The sequence below is a fragment of the Micropterus salmoides genome, unplaced genomic scaffold (genome assembly GCF_014851395.1).
Source record: "Micropterus salmoides isolate LMB-PRFRI ecotype aquatic unplaced genomic scaffold, ASM1485139v1 Ms_hic_scaffold_13, whole genome shotgun sequence".
Taxonomy (NCBI): domain Eukaryota; kingdom Metazoa; phylum Chordata; class Actinopteri; order Centrarchiformes; family Centrarchidae; genus Micropterus; species Micropterus salmoides.
The window spans coordinates 19435850-19457508 of record NW_024040374.1 but is presented as its reverse complement, the minus strand read 5'-3'; the positions used below and the strand labels follow the sequence as shown (position 1 = coordinate 19457508).

The following is a 21659-nucleotide window of genomic DNA, read 5'->3' as shown; positions in this document are numbered from 1 at the left end:
CATATGTGAAGTAGTACATTTTATTTTGTTCTTTCAGCAACAAAAAAATTGTTGAATTGACAGTGACTCGCTGTCAACACTTATAATATCTAGAAATAATATTATGTACACAACACAAAACATACGTTTAAAGAACAGGAAATGTTCAAACACAAAGCTTTTAGGAAAATTGGGTGCTTGAGAAAAATAAAACCCTATGCCTGTATGACCACAGTAAATCAATCAATCATAACAAAATGGCATCAAAAGACATTTAAAAAAAAAAATGTATTAAAATGTACAATATTGTTTACAAGGGATATCATTCACAATCAAGCCATTTGCCTCTCATTACCTCTAAAAATTGAGGGAGTTTAAAGGACAAACATAATACAACTAAGGGTTTCCTACATGAGAACATATGTAGAGATGTATGCAGGAGAGATGTATGGTCCAAAGACAATACATGTCAGGAAAGATGATAGTAGGCTTTTTACAGATGGTTCCCATTTAATCCTTTGGGAGAGGTCTTCTGAAAAGCAGTATGTGTGGCTCTGAGGAGTGAAGCAAATAAGTAGTATCTGTTAGCATCATCCACAGTACAGTGGTTACACCATACAGTGTACTATGCTTGTAACGGTTTAAGGATGCACTCAGGTACTCTACTGTAATACAATACTCAAATGCTGCTGTACATCTGTTGTAAAACAAGACTCACTGGTCACTGTTATCATTCCTCCTCTACATAATGGTCATGAAGAGATTCCTTCACAGCGGACTACAAAGTAAGAGATGGCCGACAAAATGCAAAGTCCTTCTGTGCAAGAATGCACATTAAAGCTAAAATGTGTCCGAGTTACACAAAACAAGGAGGTATTTTCCTTGTTCATAGTCTTAAGTACAAAATTCCATCATTGCATTTGCCTGGAGAGTGTTTCCTTACTGCAGTTGAGTGATAGTAATACAAAGACAAATTTTGTTCTAAAAAACAACTGTACCCATTTCATTTGACTAATTCAGATGCCTGAAACCAAACATTTGCACAGAATAAGGACCGTAGTAGTGGTCGATTGATATGGGTTTTTCAGTGGTTGATGCCGCTATTTAGAGAGCAGGGCCGCCAATGGACGATATATAATGCCGATATCAAAACAAAGAAAAGACATGTATACTTTCATTATTCCATGCAGAGTACAATCTAATATATATGTTGTCGTAGCCAGAAACCAGTCCCTCCAGGATTTCATGGGCCTTTTTTGTGATTGTTGCAGTCTGAAATGCCTGATTTTGCGGCAGCTTTTCTAAAAAAAAATTACGATGAAAGTTGTCATGTTTTGGGATGTTTTTTGGTAATGCAATTGTAGGAATAAGTGAAAACTGCAAAGGTAAAACTTTACCCCAGCTTTGAAAGAAGATCCGGATACTGTTTTTTTACAGTCCTTTTTTTGTCAGCAAATGCAACCTGTTGGTATCACATGTCTGCTGTGTCTTGTAAACAAAGAAGTGACAAGCTGTCATATGATAACGTTTTGTGGGAAACGGGGATGATAGGTAAAATTTGCAATGGTCAAAATTGCAAGTCGTACTAAATTCAAAGGAATTTGTTGAATTTGTGTTAATAGTTGTGATTGCAACATCACGAAATGCTGGAGGGACTGAGTAATGTGTTTTAGATGGAAATTTTATTAATCAATGAAATAGAAAAATACATTGGGTTATGCTGGAGATTTCAGAACATAGCCAGGAATGGTTTTAGATTAGCTGTCATTTGGATGGGAGAAACGTGTCAACATTTAGAAAAGATGATGGTGAATGAGGACATTTAGGGCTCAAAACTCACAAGGGGGGAGCACTAACATTGTTCCACAGCAGACACACTGACTAGGCTGCCTGCAGATGTGTCCGCAGCTATTTTTTGTTTATCGGCCTTGTAAGTGCAGATTATCTCAAATGCCAGATATCGGCAGGATCAATCGTTCTATCACTAGACTGTAAAGTTAGATCCCCAACCTCTTGTAGACACATAAGAAAGGCTCTCTTCACAACCAGTTTAAAAAGAAAGATTAATTACAATGATCATAGTTTGTTTAATATACATATTGTGAGCATCATTTTAAGGCAGTAACGTTACTTGAAAAATGGAAACCTATCCACGGTTACTCACCTGGTTTGTGGATCATGTAGTGAATCCAGCCCTGGCTCTGCTGCACCCCCAGTCCCCTCCATTCATCTTCTGTCATCAAGTGGGAGGATGGCACCAGTTTAGACAACTGCTTTGGAAGCACGACATGCCTATGGGAAGATAAATAGAAACTGTCAAGGATGGCCCAATGGAGCTCAGAATTTATATTTTAAGGACGGCAAAGTTAACGTTACAGGAGTAGCGTTAACGTTGAGGAAAAGAAATTAAGGGAACTTCAATATAAAGTTGACGTTAGTAACGTTCAGATTTAGATGAACCCCACAATGTTCAAACCAAACCGATTATTAACATCTGAGTCGACTAGCCATGCTAGTTGTTACCTTGACTAGCTGTGGACCAGTTTGAGCAGGTATTATTTTCTAACCTAAATACGTAACGTAACGTTAGCGCTGAGCTAGCTAACGTAAAATCCACAAGTTACCAACTCAAAATGCCAGTAGACGTTAACGTCATGTTGAGCCACGTAACGTTGGCTACCCTAACGTTAACCGTAAGATAACCGTGAACTGACGAATAGCGAACTAACGTTAACGTTACTCAACACAAAATAACGGATATTTGCTAAATATGTTAGCAAATGCCAAACACGTTCATACCTGTACTCAAACTCCTCGTCGTTGTACTTGTCAGAATAGTAAATCTGTTTCTTCGACATTTTCAGTCGATGATAGCAGGCAAAGCTTAAGTCCAGAAAGATGTTTACGGGTGATGTATTTAACTCTCAAGCTATCTAGCAATTTCTGCGAGCGCAACAAGCTGCTGTCATCTGCCGCTGTTTTCAGAGGACAATTCAAACGCCAACGGTTTCCCGCACTCCTCGGATTGGTCAAAGCAGCAGCACGTGGACATCCCACCACACTAGATCGTCTATGTTCGGCAAGATGACTCACTCGGTTGCGAAAACACAACTCTGCAACGAGGACGCACAGTGTGCAAGAGTACACGTATTTCCCCTGTAAACTCTTGGAAAATTCATGACATTTCAACTATTATCTTACGTGTTGGTTTAGTGCAAACAAGTCTTACGTGTTGAATGGAAGATAAGTGTCATGTATTTGAAAACGTTTTTGGTCTTTGGTCAGGACTTTTGTGAAAACGAAAATAGGCTCAGTGAGAGCTCCTCACCTCTTCTCTCCCTCTGCTATACCGGTGCTGGAGCTCGACAAAGGAGGCGTGAGCGAAACATAGACTATATAAAACGAAACAACATTACCAAGAGTTATTAGTGAAAATGGCATCCAGTAAATTAGTGGTGAAGTCAATTTAATACCGATCATACTGGCGTATGTATACTTTTTTTTTTTGGTTTTGTTGTTGCTGATATACTGACAGTTCAGTATGGCGTAATAACAAAACATTTTGGAATTAAATATGACGGACAGTGGCATACAAAGATAAAACATAGGCCCGCATACTGCGATATATGTACAGTTTGCAAATAATGATTGAAAATATTTAATTGAAAATCTATCTAATCTGAAGGCACAATGAAATACAACACTTATAAATATATACTGTAAATGTAGCATTGGTTAAAAATGGTCAACATCTTTTTCCAGCTTACCCATGCTGTTACTGTACTGTTGTTGCTTCACTTTATCTTTCTCCTTTGCCTGCCCAGTTGTTAATTGTAACTTTTATTTGGATTGTATTGAAGGTGGATGATAAATGGCTATTTGCATGACCACATTGGCTCTTGAGAGACCAAATTATTATTACAGCAAAGAATGTCACTATTTTATACTAATCATAATTGCTTCTTGGAGCAAGTAATTTTTATTATTTATGTTGGATGATTTGAGACAAAGAAAACGATTAAAAACGTGATTTGTCAGATTGCCTATAGTGATATTTTTATCTTTAGGATTTCAATTAGGATCCAACCCAGGAACTGGATGTCCATTTGTCTCACCACTTACTATTCTGAACTAGAAATTAATCTCTTGCTATATATATATATATATATATATATATATATATATATATATATATCCCTCTCCTATTTCTATTTTACATTTTTCAACAGATTTCATTCATGGTATTTCAGTGTTGTGATCCTGAGATGCTATACACAGATAAATGTCACCTATTATAATTTCTCTCTAGGCCTCACACAAACACATTACTTTTCTCAGTCAATGATTTGTAACAGTATTACAAATAAACTCTCTTTACATTTTAACCAAACAATTCAATTTGAAGATTCTGTTGAGTAACTGTTGTTGTTCTTATTTGTAATCACTGTTGTCAAGGGAATGTCTGCTAATAAGTGGTGGTGTACAGCATGATTTTTTCCACTTGTATATGCAAACTACCAAAGTCCCTTGGTAAATATTAACTCTTCACATACAAAAAAATCACAGTACAATGATTGAACCTGTGTAACATCAGATGTAATTAAGTAATTTTAAATAAATTTATGGAAATTACACCTAGTACCATGTTCAAATGATTGTTATTGCATCTATTTGGTTCAATTCTGTCTGAAGTCATTATGCCTCCTTATCTATGTAGTTTGCTTATAGCGTATGTTGCAAGAACAGTTTGTTTTTTTGTCAGAAATGGGGACAGAGCATACTGAGGAAGGCTAGCTACCGGTGCATCTGTCAACATACACTGATTTCATCTGGTTTATCAGTAACTTTTTACACTCTGTATAACAAACAAGATGTGACTGGCTGTTTGGAAGAGGATGGGATGGCAGTGGTTGTGGTGTCATAGCATTTCTGATGGTGGTTTGTTTGTGTTTATGGGTTTTTCAGTGTGTGTATGGTTAGTTGTAATCTGTTCTCCTGACTAGTTCTTGTTCTATTATTCAACCATAGCTATAGCTCCTTTGTACGATAGCTGAGCAAAAACATTGCTTTTCTCTGATAAAGGTCTTTGGAAATTCACCAGGGCTGGATCTTATTTTCATCCTCTTTTTCCTCAGAGCCTGACAAATTGGTAAGCTTACTAGTGCACAATTAGAACATATTTTGGTTGGTGTAGTTTGTTTACTATGCATTGTTTACTGTATTGTTCTTCAGTCAGAGTTTGTAGACAACATGTTCTTACATGACAATCCAAACTGATTATGGGACTAAACAAATTGCATTGCAATTACAAATGATTTGCGTGATTGAATTTAAACAATTGACATGAACATAATGAGCCTTTCCTTTTCTATGTAGTGTCACATTCTGCCTGTCTTCTTTGTCTCGTTTAGTTCTCTGTGAGTTATTTGGTCAGTTCAGTATCTGTTATGTAGTCTGTTGGGTTTTGGGTTTCTGGCCTGTCTGTCTGTTGTCCTGTGTCCAGTCTGCTAGTGTTAATTGTGAGCTCTGACTGATTTGTTGTCTGTTTTGTTATGATCATTCTGTGTTAATCTGTTCAGTTATCCTAGTCAGTTGTTGTGGAGTTTGTCGGTGTTCTGTTATCTTGTCTTTATCCACTCTGTGTTACTAGTTGGGTCTCTTGCGTTTAGACTCCCTGTTGCTGTTCTGTTTAGTTTAGACTTAGTTTATAGTTTGCTTGCTGTCTTAGTGGGCTTCCTCTACCTGATGTTATAGTTTATCTGGTCAAGATCTGTCTGCTTGTGTTTAGTAGTGTTTTGGTATTTTCCTTATTTCTGATTTGTTCCATGTTTAGTATTGTCCTGTTTCCTGGTTGGTCCTGTTCCGTACCCTGTTCTGTTTAGCAGTTGGTCCATGTTTTTGTCATGGAAATTATACTCCTGGTGAGGGGTTGAGCAAATAATTGAGTTACAACAAAACCGTTAGAAAATAAACAGAGAAGTACTAAAACACATATACAGCTGGTCCAGAGACCTGCTACCTAGGGCAGCTTTGGGTGTCTGGCCCCGAGCAAAGGGATGCATAATCATTTACACAGTCTAGGTTTCTATGTTTTGGGGAACAGACATCTTCTCTCAGCCTTGAATGAACATTCCAGGTGAGGAGAGGAACAACAAGAGGGGGAAAACACCAAAACAATCTCACAGCTCTGACCTAAACCCTAGTAAATGTGGACTAACGTAAGGAGTATAGGAGAGGAAAGGTTAAGGATAAACCCACAATACATATATATCTATAAGACATAACAATAATAATAATAATAATAATAATAATAATAATAATATTAAAAGATCATACATGAAAGATTAAATGTAAGAGGACACAATTTTCTGCCATAACAGTTTTCTGTTTTGGGGTTTTTGTTCCTCATCTTGTGTTTTCTCTGTTTAGCCTTGTTTATTCCTGTATTCATTTGCATGATCTTGTTGTGATCTCTCTGCTTGTGTCTGGATTAGTTTGTTATTTATATTATTCTGATCTGTTCTGTCTTATTTTGATATGGTCTGTAACCTGTGTTCTGTCTGTTACTCCAGAATCCCTCTGCCTGCCTGTCTCTCTGTTTTCCCCTGCTATCTCTCATGCATGCCTGTCTCGTTAGTCCTGATCCCTCTCACCTGTGTTGCTCCCGCCTGCTCATTAGTCCCTTGTATTAAATGTTTGCTGTTTCTATTCAGTCTCTGTCTGGTCATTGTCATGTTTGTAGTTTTCTGCCTGTCTCTGTGTTACCTGATCTGCTGTTTGGACATTTTACACCTGAACTGCATGTAAGCCTGAGTTTTTGTTTTTTATGGATTAAAACCTGTGCTCCTTCAGTCAACTCTTCAGTGTCTTGTGTTTAGGCTCTCTCCTGTTTGCACTTCATCTAAAACTGTGATATATAGGCAGCATTTTTTTAGTCAGCAGATTACCCTTCTTTTTGCAACAGATTATCCTGACTATTGGGTTATTTCACAATCAAGGCAGATATTGCTCACATCTGTGTATGGAGACCAGCTTTGTGTTTCACACTGAGAATCCTGACTGCTGAGGCGTACTTGGTTGATTGTATGATTAGATACCATTTGTGTGTCAGAAAAAGGAATGATGGAGGGTGCAAGCAAGGAACTAAAAGGATTGTCCTGAGATGGCTGATTGCTCTCTGGGGAGGTGGCTGGGAGGGAAGTTGGGAGAGAATTCTGACAGATGGGACAAGGCGGATGTTTTCAGACATGTAGTCCCTCTGAGTGTGGCTGCATTGTTGCCTTTGTTAAGTTTTTGTCTATTGCCACGACAAATGGAATTACTCACTCACATACACGCACCAACAGCATGAAATCAACTATTCACTTTAAGTTTAGCTTCCTCACCTCCGGGGGGGTGGATTGGAAATTATGCCAAATTCAATATTTATCAAGTGAGATTTACAAAAAAAATTTTATTTTCTCAGTTTATACATTGACAACATTATTGTTTGACAAATTACTGCTAGCCTAAAGATAATGTACACTAATACAAGTTTTTTTAATTTGCAGGACCTCATTTTTATATAGACAAAAAATAGGCAGTCTGAGGGCAGGGTGGTTCAGGCAGATGTGTTTTTAGCTAATACAGTCTGAGAGCAGCTGGGCAGGGCTAATAGACCCAATGACATCATCCAAAGAGAGAGACTAGGAGCATACGAGCGAGCTTGCCTAAGGCAGTGAAAGGAAGCAAGCCAGATCAGACAGAGGAGAGTGGCATGAGAGTGGGACAGTGTGTGAACGGGAGAGGATCAGACAGCCTTCAGTTGACAAGGATATAGGACTCCACCTGGAAGATTTTCTCTCTAGTCTTCTCCCCATCTTCCGTTACACCTCCCCCCCCTCCTTTCCCCTTCCCCCTCCCCCCTTTCCCCCCCTCATCCTCTGGCAGTTATCCCTGCTCCTGCTTCAGGCGGCTCCTCCGGGCATGCTCCTTAAGCCAAAGTATGGCCGCTTTCGCAATGAGTCTGTGACCTCCTCCGACGACCTGATGCAGAGCTTAGCCATGAGCGGCAAAGTTGTAGCCACACCGGTGGTCCCCTCCTCCACCCCGAGCCTTCCTCTGCCTCGACTGGATCCCAGTGCCAGATCGTCGTCCTCGGCTGGGGCTACAGCCCAGGCCGACTCGCCATGCCTGGATGGGGAACAGGATGCCACCACTACCTTTTGCATGCTCATCCCTAGGATGCCCCAATGGAAGTTCTCCAACTCTCTGCTCAGCCGGAGCCCATCCAGCTCTAGCAAGGACTCGGGCAAGGCGGCTGCAGGTCCTTCTCAGGCCTCGGTCTCCCATTCTTCAACACACAGGCCCAGTGTTGCCACCTCAGCCAGTGGCCCAGTGGCCAGTCTTGCAGCGGTACTTAACTCCTGTGACCCTGTGTGTGTCACCCCCTGTTCCTTGCAGGCCATTCGAGGGCAGAGAGCAGTTGCAGCGGCAAACTCTGCCAGTTCAGGAGGGCACGTGTTTGGGGCCACAGAGGCCATGGCGGGCTCTGGGAGTTCCAGCAGCTCCAGGTCAGGAATGAGCCGCCGGACAAGGGTGGAAGGCATGTGGCTGGGAGAGGACTTCACCCAGAAGGGAAGCTTCATCCACAAACCCTCTCAAGGCTGGCTGCACCCTGACAAGAAGATTGCAGGACCAGGGGCCTCTTATATTATCAGAGTGAGTCAATGGTCACCTTATTTCTTTTTCTTTAATGCATAGGGTATGTCCATTGTAAAGGAACATTCACTTAATTCAGGATTTGTTTTGAAAGCGGCTAGCAAACATTTTTTTCTGGTACTTGAATATTAACTACCACATAATATTAATGGCACTCTCTCTATGTGGATGATAAACAAAAGAACAACACAGTGCCAGGCAGTTTGTTATGCAGCTCATGTGGCGAGTGCTGGGGAATACATAATTTAATCCAGATAGATGGCTTGGTGTGGCTGGTAGGGAGACTGCGTCAGGATAGCACACAGGCATCCGGGTGGAGAATGATAAACCATGAAATTGTGTGTAGACTGTAGTCAGGATTTCTTTTTTTTTTGCAACACTGTAAACTGTATGCATCACATACTAAAAACAATAACAATCTGCATTTATAGTGATTGTGAGCTCCCACTGTAAGCTTGTGGGAGTGGTGTTCTTTGTGTGGTTTCGAGATTGTTTACATCCACATGTGCAATGAGACCAAAAGATTTTATCCATGAAATGTGATTTACAATCCTGCAGCATAGTGAATCCCACTGTATTTATAGTTAGTGTTGTATTATGCTTGAATGACACTTACGCAAAACGCTTGTTATCAAAAATAAGATCATGCTACATAACCGAGTGGATGGTTGGTTGGTTGTCCCAACCGAGAGATGAGAATGATAAGTTTTTATAAAAAAAAGCAGTTTTCATCAGTGTGTACTTGTGATTTGTGTTTACAAAGAGTTACCATCCCAAGCAGACTGCTTGACGTCAATGTCACTGATCTCCCCTTAACGATCCCCCATGCCTTTTCACCTCCGCCCCTCTTGCGCCACCCCCCCACAAACTAATGACATGGCTCTTGATTAGCCCAGTCCAAGGCCCAAGCATGCTTTCTAATGGAATACAGGCACCATTCATTCCTATATTCAATTACATTTAATCAGTCATTTGCGTCATGTGATGTGGAAGAGGGTAGCTGGATCAGTATGGGAGGGGTCTAGTGGTAAGTATGAGATCTCATCACCAGCAGGGCTTTCCTGGATCCTTCAAACAAGTGCTGTTCTAATATTTGATATCTCAGTTAATTATCAAACCAAGCTTTTAACAGCTTAGTGTTGTCACCAGAAGGCGTACTGCAATCATTTTAGATGACCCATGAAAGCTAACATTTGAAATGCATTTCACAGCAGCTAAAGCAACACTACACGTCCAGTTCGGTGGTAAATCTATGCAGGGAGGAGTACTTGCTGCATGTATTAGTGTCAAAGTGACAGTAGATTTCTGCTGTGCGGTGCCCTTTTAATCAGCATAGCTACCATAGCACACAGCTCTCTCCCTCTATTTCTGTTTCAGTGCCCCATTCTGTCTCTCACACACGGTCACTCCTCTGCTCGGAAAGACACAAATACGATTCTTAGTATTGCTTTCCTCCTTTACATTTTCTTTGTCAGGCTCTGTGTCTGGCCTGCATCTGCCATCTTTGATAGTCAGGACATTGCAGCAACCGTCAAACAAAGCACTGGAGCTGCCAAAGCTATCCTTTAGAGTTTGATCCCTGGCTCCCCCAGCCCGCATGTTGAAGTGTCTTTAGGCAGGATACTGAAATCCACATTGCTCCCGATGGCTATGCTGTGAGTGTGCATGTGAATGATTGGTTCCTTCCTGATGAGCAGTTGGTTAGAAAGGCGCTATACCAGGACCAGACCATTTACTTAAAACAAAAACAAACCTAATCTTTCAATGTTCTGTTGGGTAACATCCAGCTGTCCTCACTATCTGTCCATCTGCCCATCCATCATTACACAACATACACGCTTCTCGATCTTGCCTCGCCTTAGTGGTAAAATGAGAACATATAGATAATGAACTGGGCTTATGACATTTTCTACACTTATAAACTACAAAACGGCTGCTATTTATCTCAAAAGAAGGCAGCCGTAATGCAACAAAGTTTGAACGTGGTGGCCAGTGTTATTAAATTTCTGAGGAATGCTTGTTGGAAAGTCAGTGTCCCCTGTAGCCCTAGGAATTGTGTGATGGAGTCTCTGCCAAAAGCGTACGAGTGCAGATAGAGGGTATGCGTTGTATCAGCAGATGATTGTGTGACAATGGTAGCATTGGCAGAGAGAGGGAAAGACAATTTTCCTGATGGAAGACTTCCTCCTGTCTCCAGATCGGGTTAGAAAGCTCATTACGCTCTCAGGCTCAAAGGTTGCTTTCTTTCTCTCTCGGTTTGTTTGTATGGCTTCTGGTATGTCTGTTGCAGTCACTAACAATCCTGGAAACTGCACTGAACATGACATTGACTGAGCCAAAGCACTGTAGGAGAGGATGCAAATGGTTTTACAAAGAGTTTATAAATCACTCAAGCTGCTGAAGAGGTTTACATCACTTTTGTTTGAGCTGTGTTCTTGTAATCTTTTCAAGCAGGTGAAACACAGAAGGATCAGTCAGTAATGCTGCCTTCCACAATCAATGGTCACGGTCATGAATTTGTAACAGTGATTCTTGTTTATATTTTTATCAATGCTATGAATGTAATATGCTATAATCAGGTTAGTTTTCATCAGTAATTCCTGGATAGATGTTCTTTATATGGGATGTTGAATTGCACTGTATAGATATTTAATTATTAATTATTAAACCTTTTTTTTACAAGCAGAAAGGTGAAGTTGTAGATTTTACTCACCTCTCCGTCTTCTCACGTGAGCCTCACAGTCATGCAAATAAGTCCAGGACATTCTCACATGCATCCCCCAGAGGCCTAAAAAAGCTGCAGTTTGTCCATGATTTGGAGCTCTTAGTGCTACTAATCTAGTCAAGGTGCCATTAGCACCCCAGCCTGACAGCTATTAGGAAGCTGCTCAGCTGGCTGCTACCCGATGGTGTACACTTTAATGGCCTATATGTGGATTTGAGTTAAATTATGCCTTGTTGCAATTACTCAAGCTTACAATAGAGGATTACATATTGTATACTGCGGAAATGAGTTTTACTCAAAATGCAAATAATGCTAGACATGTTTATAGTTTTAAACAAATTATGCTTATTTATAATTCATGTTAATGTCCTTTTAGAAAGCTTAAATCATTTTCCATAGTGAGTTAAGTTCAGCAGTTATTTTTCAATTGAACATTTTTGTGACACCTAATCTCTAAATTTTAAATAAAACATTGACTAAAACACAAACATTTTACAACACTTCACATGTCGGGTTCATGATTATCTGGGGCATCTATTCCTGACCAAAATCTTTCCACTGCCATATTTAAAAGCTTCTATTTGGTTTGTTTGTTTTTGCAGTACATGGGCTGCATTGAAGTACTGAAGTCAATGCGCTCGCTGGACTTCAACACGCGGACTCAGGTGACAAGGTAAGCTAGTAACCATCTCTGTTGGTATCGATGAGTCAGGAGAATATGATCCAAGATGTATAGGATTAACTGAAATATCACCCACTATAATATTACGTTTCTACCAGCAGTCAGTTCTCAGCTGTTACTTCAGATTTTTATTTTCTTAATTTTATGTAAGTGACTTGATAAATGAGTCACACCTGTAGCATTTGGTTTAAAACAACTGACTTTATGGGAATGTAGAGAATGTCATGGCAGATACAGTGTGTGTCCCAGTTAAGAGACAAACAAAACTAATACATATCAATACACAATATGCTCAGTGGCATGACAGGTGATGTGTATGTGTAAAACTGTGCCTCAGGGTCTGTGTTCATGTTTCTGTTATAAAAGCACTCCCTCCCTCTATCACTCACCCTCCTCTCTCCTCCATAATCAATCATCAGTAATCTGAGCCCACCGTGCTTCCAAGGCTTAAGTGCAGGGGGAGGAGGCAGCTGCGATGGAGTGATAGCGAGGGAGATCTATTATTGATGATGTTTGCTAATGACTTTGGAAAGCTGCAGTGGTCCTCGTCAACGCACCCTGCTGGATAATGTCTGCGGTTGTAACTTCTTGGGGGAGTGGGGGGTCAGAGAGCAGACCTCAAAACAAAACAGCAAAACATTAGCAAAAGGCAAAATCATACTGAGCATAAGCACCAGGTTTTATTGTAGTGACTGATTGCATGGCATCAGTTTAGTCAGGATTGTTTTAGTGCACTGATTTCTTTTTACATCCCTGAGGTTGTTGACTATATAGCAGATTTTCAGCATCCTTGTCCTTTTGTTAAACTCACTGCAGCCTTTTCCATTTAGTAGCATGTGTAAGGCAGTTTACCAATGCTTTAAAACTGAATTTCTCAGCGGTAATGACATGAGGCCTAGTCATTACTTGGGGATCATGGACCATCTGTCCCACAAGGCCAACAATCAATGACTTTGTCTTCATTAATTTAACAAATTGTTGCTGGATGCCACTCAAAAGCAGCAGAGCCTTTATCATGCACCCAGAGCTGATATTCTTTTTGCCTTGATGAATTTTACAGAAGTCAATTCAGTCCTGGAAAACACCAACATAACCTTCAGTGTTTGTAAGAATTTCAAATGTACTTCAGCTCCTAAATTTGAAGATGGCGCATTCTCTAACAGTACTCTTGTGTTATGTGTTAAACAGCAACACCAGTGATAATGAGGCCTGGCATTTTATTGCAGGGAAGATACTGAGGCTGCAGACAAAACAGCCCATCTCCCTCCTCCTCCCTCGGATCTCATGAGTCATTCAAACATTGCAGTGTTTTTCAAAAATCCCTGAGAAGACCTTTACTCGAGATGGGGCCCGGGACTCTGCTTTTTAAATATTTATGAGCCACCTGATAGGGGCAGCTGGGTTCTTGACTGCTGTCCCCTGGCAGTGAGAAGGCAAGCTCCAGCCTCAAATCCACATTATGCCTCACACCCGCCATCAGACACACAGGGGACAGAAGCTTTAAACGCCCATTAGGCAGCCATTCCCAGGAGTTATAGCAGCTTCACTGCAAAGTGGTAACAAATCTGCAGAGAGCATTGCACTGTGGAAAAATAAATGTGAATAATCATGCCTTTAAGAGCCATCAAAGTGTGGAACTACACAGACCCCAGACACTTTATTTTGGCTTAAACTAAAGTGTTTCTTCTTCCCTTATTTGACAGGGAGTTAAACAGGAGGTTGATAAATTGTTTTCTTTGCAAGGAAGGACTTACTTTAGTACTTGTAAACAGACCTGCTGGAAAGCTTTTCTCGACCTTTGAACATGACCTTAGTCCGAGGGAGGGAACACAAAGCTTGTGTTCATGTTTAACCTCTGGTATTTCCATAACTGTGATGCAACAGTTTTTGAACTCCGGCTTCACAACTTTTAATCTCAGTTATGCTTCTCACATTGTGGGGGAGGGGTTAGCCATTTGATCAGTGGCCAGTGTGTCCCACTAATGTTTGACCTTCTATTCCACTAATTAGGGAAGCCATCAACAGGCTGTGTGAAGCTGTGCCAGGGGGAAAGGGAGCTTGGAGGAGGAAGGTTAATTGTAAACTTTAATCTTACTTTGCATGTTTCATTATACATTCTAATTATATACTAAATTGTTTTATCCCTGATGGAAAAATAAGTTAAATTCACAACAGTGTTTGTTTATAAGTCACCTTGGTACACATCACACCCTTGTGTGGTGCTCAAGTGTCCAGATAATTATATAAGTGATGCAAATATTTTGTCTCCCATAACAAATACAGTAAATATAGCATAGTCATATGCTGTATGTATGTGATTGTAATATCCGCTGTATTCTCCTTTTTTATTCTTTCTCATGTAGGCCGTGAACAAAGCTCTTCAGTCCATTATGGGGAAGAGCAACCTGCGATTTGCAGGGATGAGTATTGCAGTCAATATTTCCATAGATGGCCTTGGTCTGCTTATCCCTACCACACGACAGGTGTGATGCTACAATACCATAAGTTCATCTCTACAAGGAATAGTCTGACAGTTGCCCAAAGAACTTTAAATTAAATGTTGTCTATTGCTGATACAAAGAAGGTTGTGATGAACATTCCACTTTAGTAGAAGTGTATTGGTATTGCTTCAAAACCTGTATCTTTTAAACCCTGCTCTTTTCCATCTCTGGCCTCATTGTCCATTTGTGGTGTCTGTATCCACATTAATTAATGAAATGTTAAAGTAGAATATTGGCTAACCTCCGCCTCTGTTTTATTCACTTGTCTATTTCAGGTGATAGCGCACCATCCCATGCAATCTATTTCATTTGCCTCTGGGGGAGACACAGTGAGTGCAGCGTGTTACTCCCTGTTCTCCTTTACGTTGTTGTTGGAATGGACATTTTGGCAGACATCTGACTGGATTCTACTTTTACTGGTTTCCCATCTCGTGACTGAAGAATCAGGGAGGGCTTTAATTTAGTTATATATGTCTAATTTAATTTTTCCTCCCATCTGTTGCAGGACACGCCTGATTATGTAGCGTATGTGGCCAAAGACCCAGTTAATCAGAGAGGTATGTCTTGAAAAGCTTCTCCTTCACTGCCTGTTTCATAACTATGTATATACAATGCTGGATCTTAAACATGGACCACTCAGAGAAGCTCACTTCAACATGTGTTACACAATGCCACAATTTATTTTTGTAATACAAAAGAGATCAACAGTTACATTATAGTGTTTCCATTATTTGGAAAGAAATGTATGATAATGATGATTCTCCTATGAAGTTATTCCTGATATGAAAGATTGACATCTGCAACATGCCTTGGTTTAGAACAGAAATCACTAATATTTTTAAGCAATCGATCATCCCCATTTAAAAAAAAAAGAAACTCAAAATGACCATCCAGTATTAAAATAGTGCTTTTAATAGTGAGCCACAATCTTACTCTATAAGTATGTGGCAGCTAGAAAAACGTCTTGTGGTGTTTTGTCTCCTTCAGCATGTCATATCCTGGAGTGTTCAGACGGTTTAGCCCAGAGTGTCATCAGTACCATCGGCCAAGCCTTCGAGCTGCAGTTCAAACAGTACCTACATAGTCCTCCCAAAACCACGACATCTATGGAGAGGTAACATGCCAAAATTATGGCTCCTATGAAAAGATGAAATCCTTTTAGGACCAAGGCACTAAGAAATAACCAACAATACAGCCTTTGTAACATTAAAGCTTTAACCTTGATACTGGCAGAAGATGTCAATGGAAAAATTAAATGTTGTTAAAGGAATACTGACACCTAGTGGAAGTGAAGTTGGTGGTGGTTTACGAAGTTTATGTCACTCATCCGTACTTTGGCAAGACCTCCTGCGTATTAAAAAAAAAAAAAAAGAGAGAGCTTAGTTGCATTTTCCACCACAAAAACCCTGATCTACTGCACAACTCTCCATTTTGTTATTTATTACAAGGAGACATGATAGTTTGTTCTTGTATTACCTCAAAATCCATCTTATAATATTGATCCTCACAGATCTTCCGACCCTTGTGACCAAACCTCAGGTGTTGCAGTGATATCACTGCAGACACAGGAGCAACTCCAGACTGTCAGACTTTTGTATTCTGGTTTCAAACGCCTTCCTGCTGCCATAAGCAGCAGCTCTGGTCTGATCTATATAAATCTCTCGCAGATTTGTATAGATGGATCACGGATATGGACATGTCATATGATCAGACTGAATACATTTGAAAACTCTGATCTCATTCTACTATGAATATAACTATAAAAATAAAATTTATTGTTTAGATTATAGAAGTTGTGGTATTGATTGTGTAGTATTACCAATTTAGTTATGTAGCTCTACAATTAAACGTGTCGTTTGACTTATGCACATATGTCCTTTTTCAGGTCTGCCAGGACAGAAGAGCCAATGTGGGGGGAGGATGAGGACGTTTCTGAGCATGACTACTACAACAGCATCCCTGGGAAGGAGCCTCCTGTTGGGGGAGTGGTGGACTCCAGGCTCAGGTCTAGTGGAGCCCTGCTGGGTCACATCCACACCCAGCCACAGACCAAGACAGCAGCACAGGTGAATATCCAGGCATGATTTTGGAGACAACATTAAGTCAGGTTCTGGACTCTTGTACGGTAGACTTGCTATACAGTACAGTTGGCTTCTTCACACTAATCAACACCGGCTTTGTGCTAAGATGCAACCTTACCATCTAATGTAATTGAAGCTACATCTGGTCATTATCAAGTAGTGCATGGCTAAACTTTACCAGACAACGACTGCCAGACTCAAGCTAAACTCTTTAATATCTCCCGCATAAACCGGTGACTGATGTTTTCCTGCTCCTTACCTGTATTGTTTACATGGAAATTAACAGGAGCAAGAAAATAAACTCCATAATTGTCTTCCTGATGTGCCTGCAACATAATTGCCAGAGATATGATTACATAAAGAGCCATGGCTCCTGTGTTGCCATACCCGGGTGAGAGAAATCATCGGCGTCTCCCTGCAGCTTGTTCAAAATCTGGTGACATGCTGTAGCTAATGTTTCAGATAGTGCTTCAAAACTACATTATGTGGGGACAACAGATGAGAGCTGTCCATTCAGGTATGGCAATACAAATGTATTTAGGCTGTGTTCTTCTGGGGGGGTGGGGGTGGGTGTGTCTGTGTGTGTTTGTAGATGGGCTCACCAGCCAGGAGGGAACAGGCATCTTATCCCCCTGGTCAGCTGTGCTATGAACTTCACTGGGACACTGAAACCACCAGCAGCTCAGGTGAGAGACCCTGTGGCAACACAAGTATTTAATCTGTTGGGGAGAAAACTTGCTCACAAGTTTATCATTAATTTTTCTCACTTTAGTTGATACTGAGCTTTGTCATTTTGTAAAACAATACACTTTTAATAGAGAATAAACTGAAGGGTCTTGGATTGACTTGAAGGGTGTGTCGGAGTCTGGTCATCACTGCACTTTTGTGCCCTGAATGAAATTCACTTCTCGCACAGACAGAAGCTCAGTGTTTGGGGCCCTTCTAAAGATCACCCTTATAGAATTAGGATTCTTGGGATGTTTTTAATCAGGATGGCCTTTCAGATAAAAGACTTGGTTCAAGACTCGTGCTTCAAGTTGTCTGTAATCTTTTGATAAGAGGGAAGCCTCATGATTCTCTGAATCCAGGAAGATTAGCTGATTGCTATGGCATCCACTAATGGGGATAATTTAAAAGCGTTTAAAAAAACAATAGTAAAGTTATTCAGCAGCCTTTTTATCATTTAAAAATGTTACTAATCTACATTTTCACCTTTCTGCCTGGTGTATAGAAAACTAAAACAATGAATGGCATGTATGCTTTTTTACAGAAGTTATAGGTATTGACATTTTACTGTTAAGACAATGTAAAAGTCACTTTATTGTACCTTATCTTACCAAACGTTTCAATCAAACTTTGTTCATATATATCATTCATTCAGGCTAGCACAGTTCAAAGTACTTAAAATTAAATGTAAAAGTAATTGTCACAGGTCCAATAACAAGAGAATGAATTATAATACCGTAGTATAAAATATATTGATGTAATGATCAGACAATTTTAGTGGGTCAAATCTGTTGTTGAATGGTAGAAAGCTGCAATAAACACCAATCAGTTAACATTTTATATTGGTATTGTGAAGAAGCTGCCTTCTCATTAGTGGCTATATACAACTAATGACATTAGTGATCATACACATTCACTGCAACTGGTTTAAATTTTACTCTTTTAGTTATACAGGTGATATCTAAAAAAAACTCAGTATTTCAAGATGTGATTTCAACCACTAAGGGGGTTAAAAAATGGCATTAAAATGTTTGTTGATGGACACGCACAATATGTAAAAGTCCAGCTAGAAGTCAGAAATGTATTGAGCACCTGTCTTTCTCAGGTCTGACATCAGATGGTTACCTGTGTGCTGATGGCCAGCCACCAGGCTGCAGAGATTATGAGGAGCATCAGTACGTTAACACCCAGAGTCTGGAAAACCTGGATTCACTGGCACAGGGTCTTGAAGCACACAGAGGAGCCAGGGTACCAGACAGTCCCAAAAAGGACCTCTTTGACATGAGTAAGTCCTGACAGCTCGTGTCACATACAGTGAAGATAAACTCACCTCTTTTTTATTTGAAAAATACAGTCAAATAACCTATTTGTGAAACATCAATGTCCCTGTAGGGCCCTTTGAGGACGCCCTGAAGCTCCACGAGGCCTGTGGGGGAGGGTCCAGTATGTCGGCTGCAGCTGGGGGTGTCCGGGTCCTGGAGGACCAGTGGCCCAGCCCTCCACGCCGTCGAGCCCCTGTGGCCCCAAATGAGGAGCAGCTCCGCAGGGAGACGTGGTACCACAGCCGCATGAGCAGACGGGACGCAGAGAGACTCCTGGTCAGAGATGGAGATTTTCTGGTCCGGGAGAGCACTACCAACCCAGGACAGTACGTGCTAACTGGAATGCACTGTGGCCTGCCCAAACACCTACTGCTAGTGGACCCAGAGGGAGTGGTGAGTCTGGCAGTCTGGCGAAAACAGCTTACTAAAAATACAGACAGTTGTCAAAGTTTATACTAGTGTATAAAACCACAGGAGGAAAAATTGTCATTAAAATATTCTGTTATAGCTGCACTGTTTCTCATTGCAAAGTGTTTTTTTTGTTTGTTTTTTTTAATCTGCTGATTGTCTGACTCAAACACACAGAATTATTTATTGGATGTCACTTATAAACAATGCCATTGTTTAATACAACAAACTGGGTTCACAGAAGGTTTGTGCTGCATGTAGTGAACACAGTGACTTACATCCCCTCGTCTTTTGCTGTCCTCCATATAGGTCCGAACCAAAGACATGTTATTTGAGAGCATAAGCCACCTTATCTCGTACCACCTGAAGAACGAGCTGCCGATTATAGCAGCAGAGAGTGAGGTCCACCTCAAACAGGTGGTCAGGAGGAAACAGTGAGTCCACCTGGTCCTGCATGGGACGGTGAGTTTGCAGTATACTACACTCGAATGGGATGCATAAAATTATCTAATGATGCAGATATCAGGGAGGCTGTGGATGGTTATTTTTCATTTTAAAAATACTACATGTTAAGAAGAATAAGATAAAAATGCATGCATTATTATAATTTAAAATATAGCTAGTTGAGCATTACAATTTTCACACTAACTACAATAAATATAACATAGTGAAACATGTGACTATTGTATCTACAAGCCTAAAACCCGACTGTATGACCTTCAATCTTTTCCTAAAATTGTCATCCTTTGTCTGTTTCACAGCTGGATTACTGTGTTCTCAAGCAAGAACCACGTTCAAAAAATGAATAAGGAAATTTATCTGGAACAAAAGGACTCACAGGTACTTTCTTTCCATGAACAATTCTAAGGAAAGGGAGGCATCTGACATCTCCTTGTACTTTCTCTGCCTTTTGCCTACAAGGATTAACCGAACTATCCCTCATCTGTCACAAACTCCTCAGCATGCAGCTCTTAAGCTAACAAACCAACTAGAATCCACTTTCAGAGCCAGAAAAATGTCAGCCAATATAAAATTAAATGAATGCGACGACTATTTGAAGGAAACTTCAGGAAAACAAAATGATTTGATGCACAGAACTGTCCTACAATGCCTGTAATAGTGAAGTGCTTCCAGTATACCATGGCTTGCCCAACCCCTCAGTCACAAGTCGTCCACTGAACAAATAACGGACAAAGCCAGAACAAAACGGTCACTTAATATCTGGTACAGTTACTGTGTAAAAAAAACAACAACAAAAGATGTCAGGTTAATCAGTAGTTCACTTCTGTATAAATGCAAGAAATGAAAATACTGTGGTGAAGAAATGTCTTTCATTGGACTGTACGTTTTGTTACATGTTCGTAGGTCTGCAGTACTTGACTTTAAAGATGGCACAATGGAAACACGTACATTCATACTATCTTTATGTAGACAGCCAAGTGGACATAGTCTTGAAAGTAGGAAGTTTTATCACATTTACCATAAATATCATGTTATTTTGTGGTGTGTTCGTAAGGGCTGTTCGAAATTTGTTAAAGATGTACTGTCTGTGTTATATAAGCCTGAATATCATTGGTCAGACTGTACTCAAATCAAAACCACGTCCTGGGTTAAACAACTACTCTGCATACAAACTCAGTATATCCATGCCTCCACTTCCACAGCCCCTCCAACTTCAGTGCCTTAATAACTACAGAGACAGGCATTTGTGTCAGTGTATTATAATGTGCATTTATGCTCCTAACTTAAAACACTAGTTTTCTTGCCATGCCAATGAACGACTGAACCAACATCAAGATGAATTAAGCTCTTATACTTGTGAACAGTCATGTAAGCTGCTCTGGTTTTGTTTAATACTGCCTTATTAAGTCATGACTGTCATTGTCTTTATGTGCGTTCCTCACAACAATCCCCTCAGTGAAGCTTTCTTAGATGCAAGCCATACATAGAACTAGTCTACAGTGATTAATATGAAAGACAGGGGATTTGGACTTGAAATTAAATCCTTTATTTGTCCCGCCTCAGGGAAATGCATCACTTTGATTGTCCTCATCCCAGTTCTGCGTCTTTACATGTCAATGACTTGCTCGTGTATTTCTGCTCCTTGCCTGCACTGTCAATAAGTTTCCTAAACCAATCTTTGCCGATGTCATTCTTTGAAATCTTACTCAAGGTAGGTCATGCTTTTTGCAGTTCTGTGTAATTAACAACATATCTTTAATCAGGCCCTCCACTGTTCCTAGCTGCAGCCTCATTAATGCACAGAAGAGGTGAGCTAAACAGCGTTTGAGGTCCAAATGATTTGTAATTATTTCTGATGTCCTTTTTGCTTTCTCAGGAAATTCTTGGATCTTCCCCCTTTGAACTTTAATGGCTTTTTGTCAATAAAACTCATTGAAAAGAAGGTACAGTTCAAGTGGTATATTTGTCATTTGTGAGTCTGCCAGCTAATATAGCAGCTCCTCAGTTTAGGCCCGGCTGTCCAACTTTCCATGCACACATGCTGCAGCCAAAGACTTCAAATTTTCTTCCCCC

At 40.3% G+C, this 21659-nt stretch overlaps 2 protein-coding genes across 4 annotated transcripts; one reads left to right on the top strand and one right to left on the bottom strand.

The window, feature by feature from the left end:
- Window positions 1–9: 9 nt before the first annotated feature.
- cks2 (CDC28 protein kinase regulatory subunit 2) lies at window positions 10–2958 on the bottom strand. Its single transcript, XM_038716024.1, has 3 exons — window positions 2779–2958; window positions 2144–2271; window positions 10–533 (listed from the first exon to the last, which is right to left on the bottom strand). Exons 1-3 carry the CDS (start codon window positions 2835–2837, stop codon window positions 490–492), a joined length of 231 nt encoding a protein of 76 aa, XP_038571952.1. The 5' UTR covers window positions 2838–2958; the 3' UTR covers window positions 10–489.
- Window positions 2959–4881: 1923 nt separating this feature from the next.
- Window positions 4882–21521, top strand: shc2 (SHC (Src homology 2 domain containing) transforming protein 2). 3 transcript variants are annotated; one of them, XM_038716016.1, is made up of 15 exons: window positions 4882–4954; window positions 5062–5128; window positions 8422–8679; window positions 12007–12077; window positions 14097–14157; window positions 14450–14569; window positions 14863–14916; window positions 15093–15144; window positions 15575–15701; window positions 16473–16653; window positions 17261–17354; window positions 18500–18679; window positions 18787–19109; window positions 19434–19586; window positions 19886–21521. In XM_038716016.1, the coding sequence occupies exons 1-14, from the start codon at window positions 4932–4934 to the stop codon at window positions 19560–19562; spliced, it is 1740 nt and encodes a 579-aa protein (XP_038571944.1). In that variant the 5' UTR covers window positions 4882–4931; the 3' UTR covers window positions 19563–19586; window positions 19886–21521. The 3 variants fall into 3 exon arrangements, with proteins under 3 accessions (XP_038571944.1, XP_038571943.1, XP_038571945.1); XM_038716015.1 differs by having other exon boundaries at window positions 4917–4954; window positions 7909–8679; XM_038716017.1 differs by having other exon boundaries at window positions 4924–5128.
- Window positions 21522–21659: the final 138 nt, after the last annotated feature.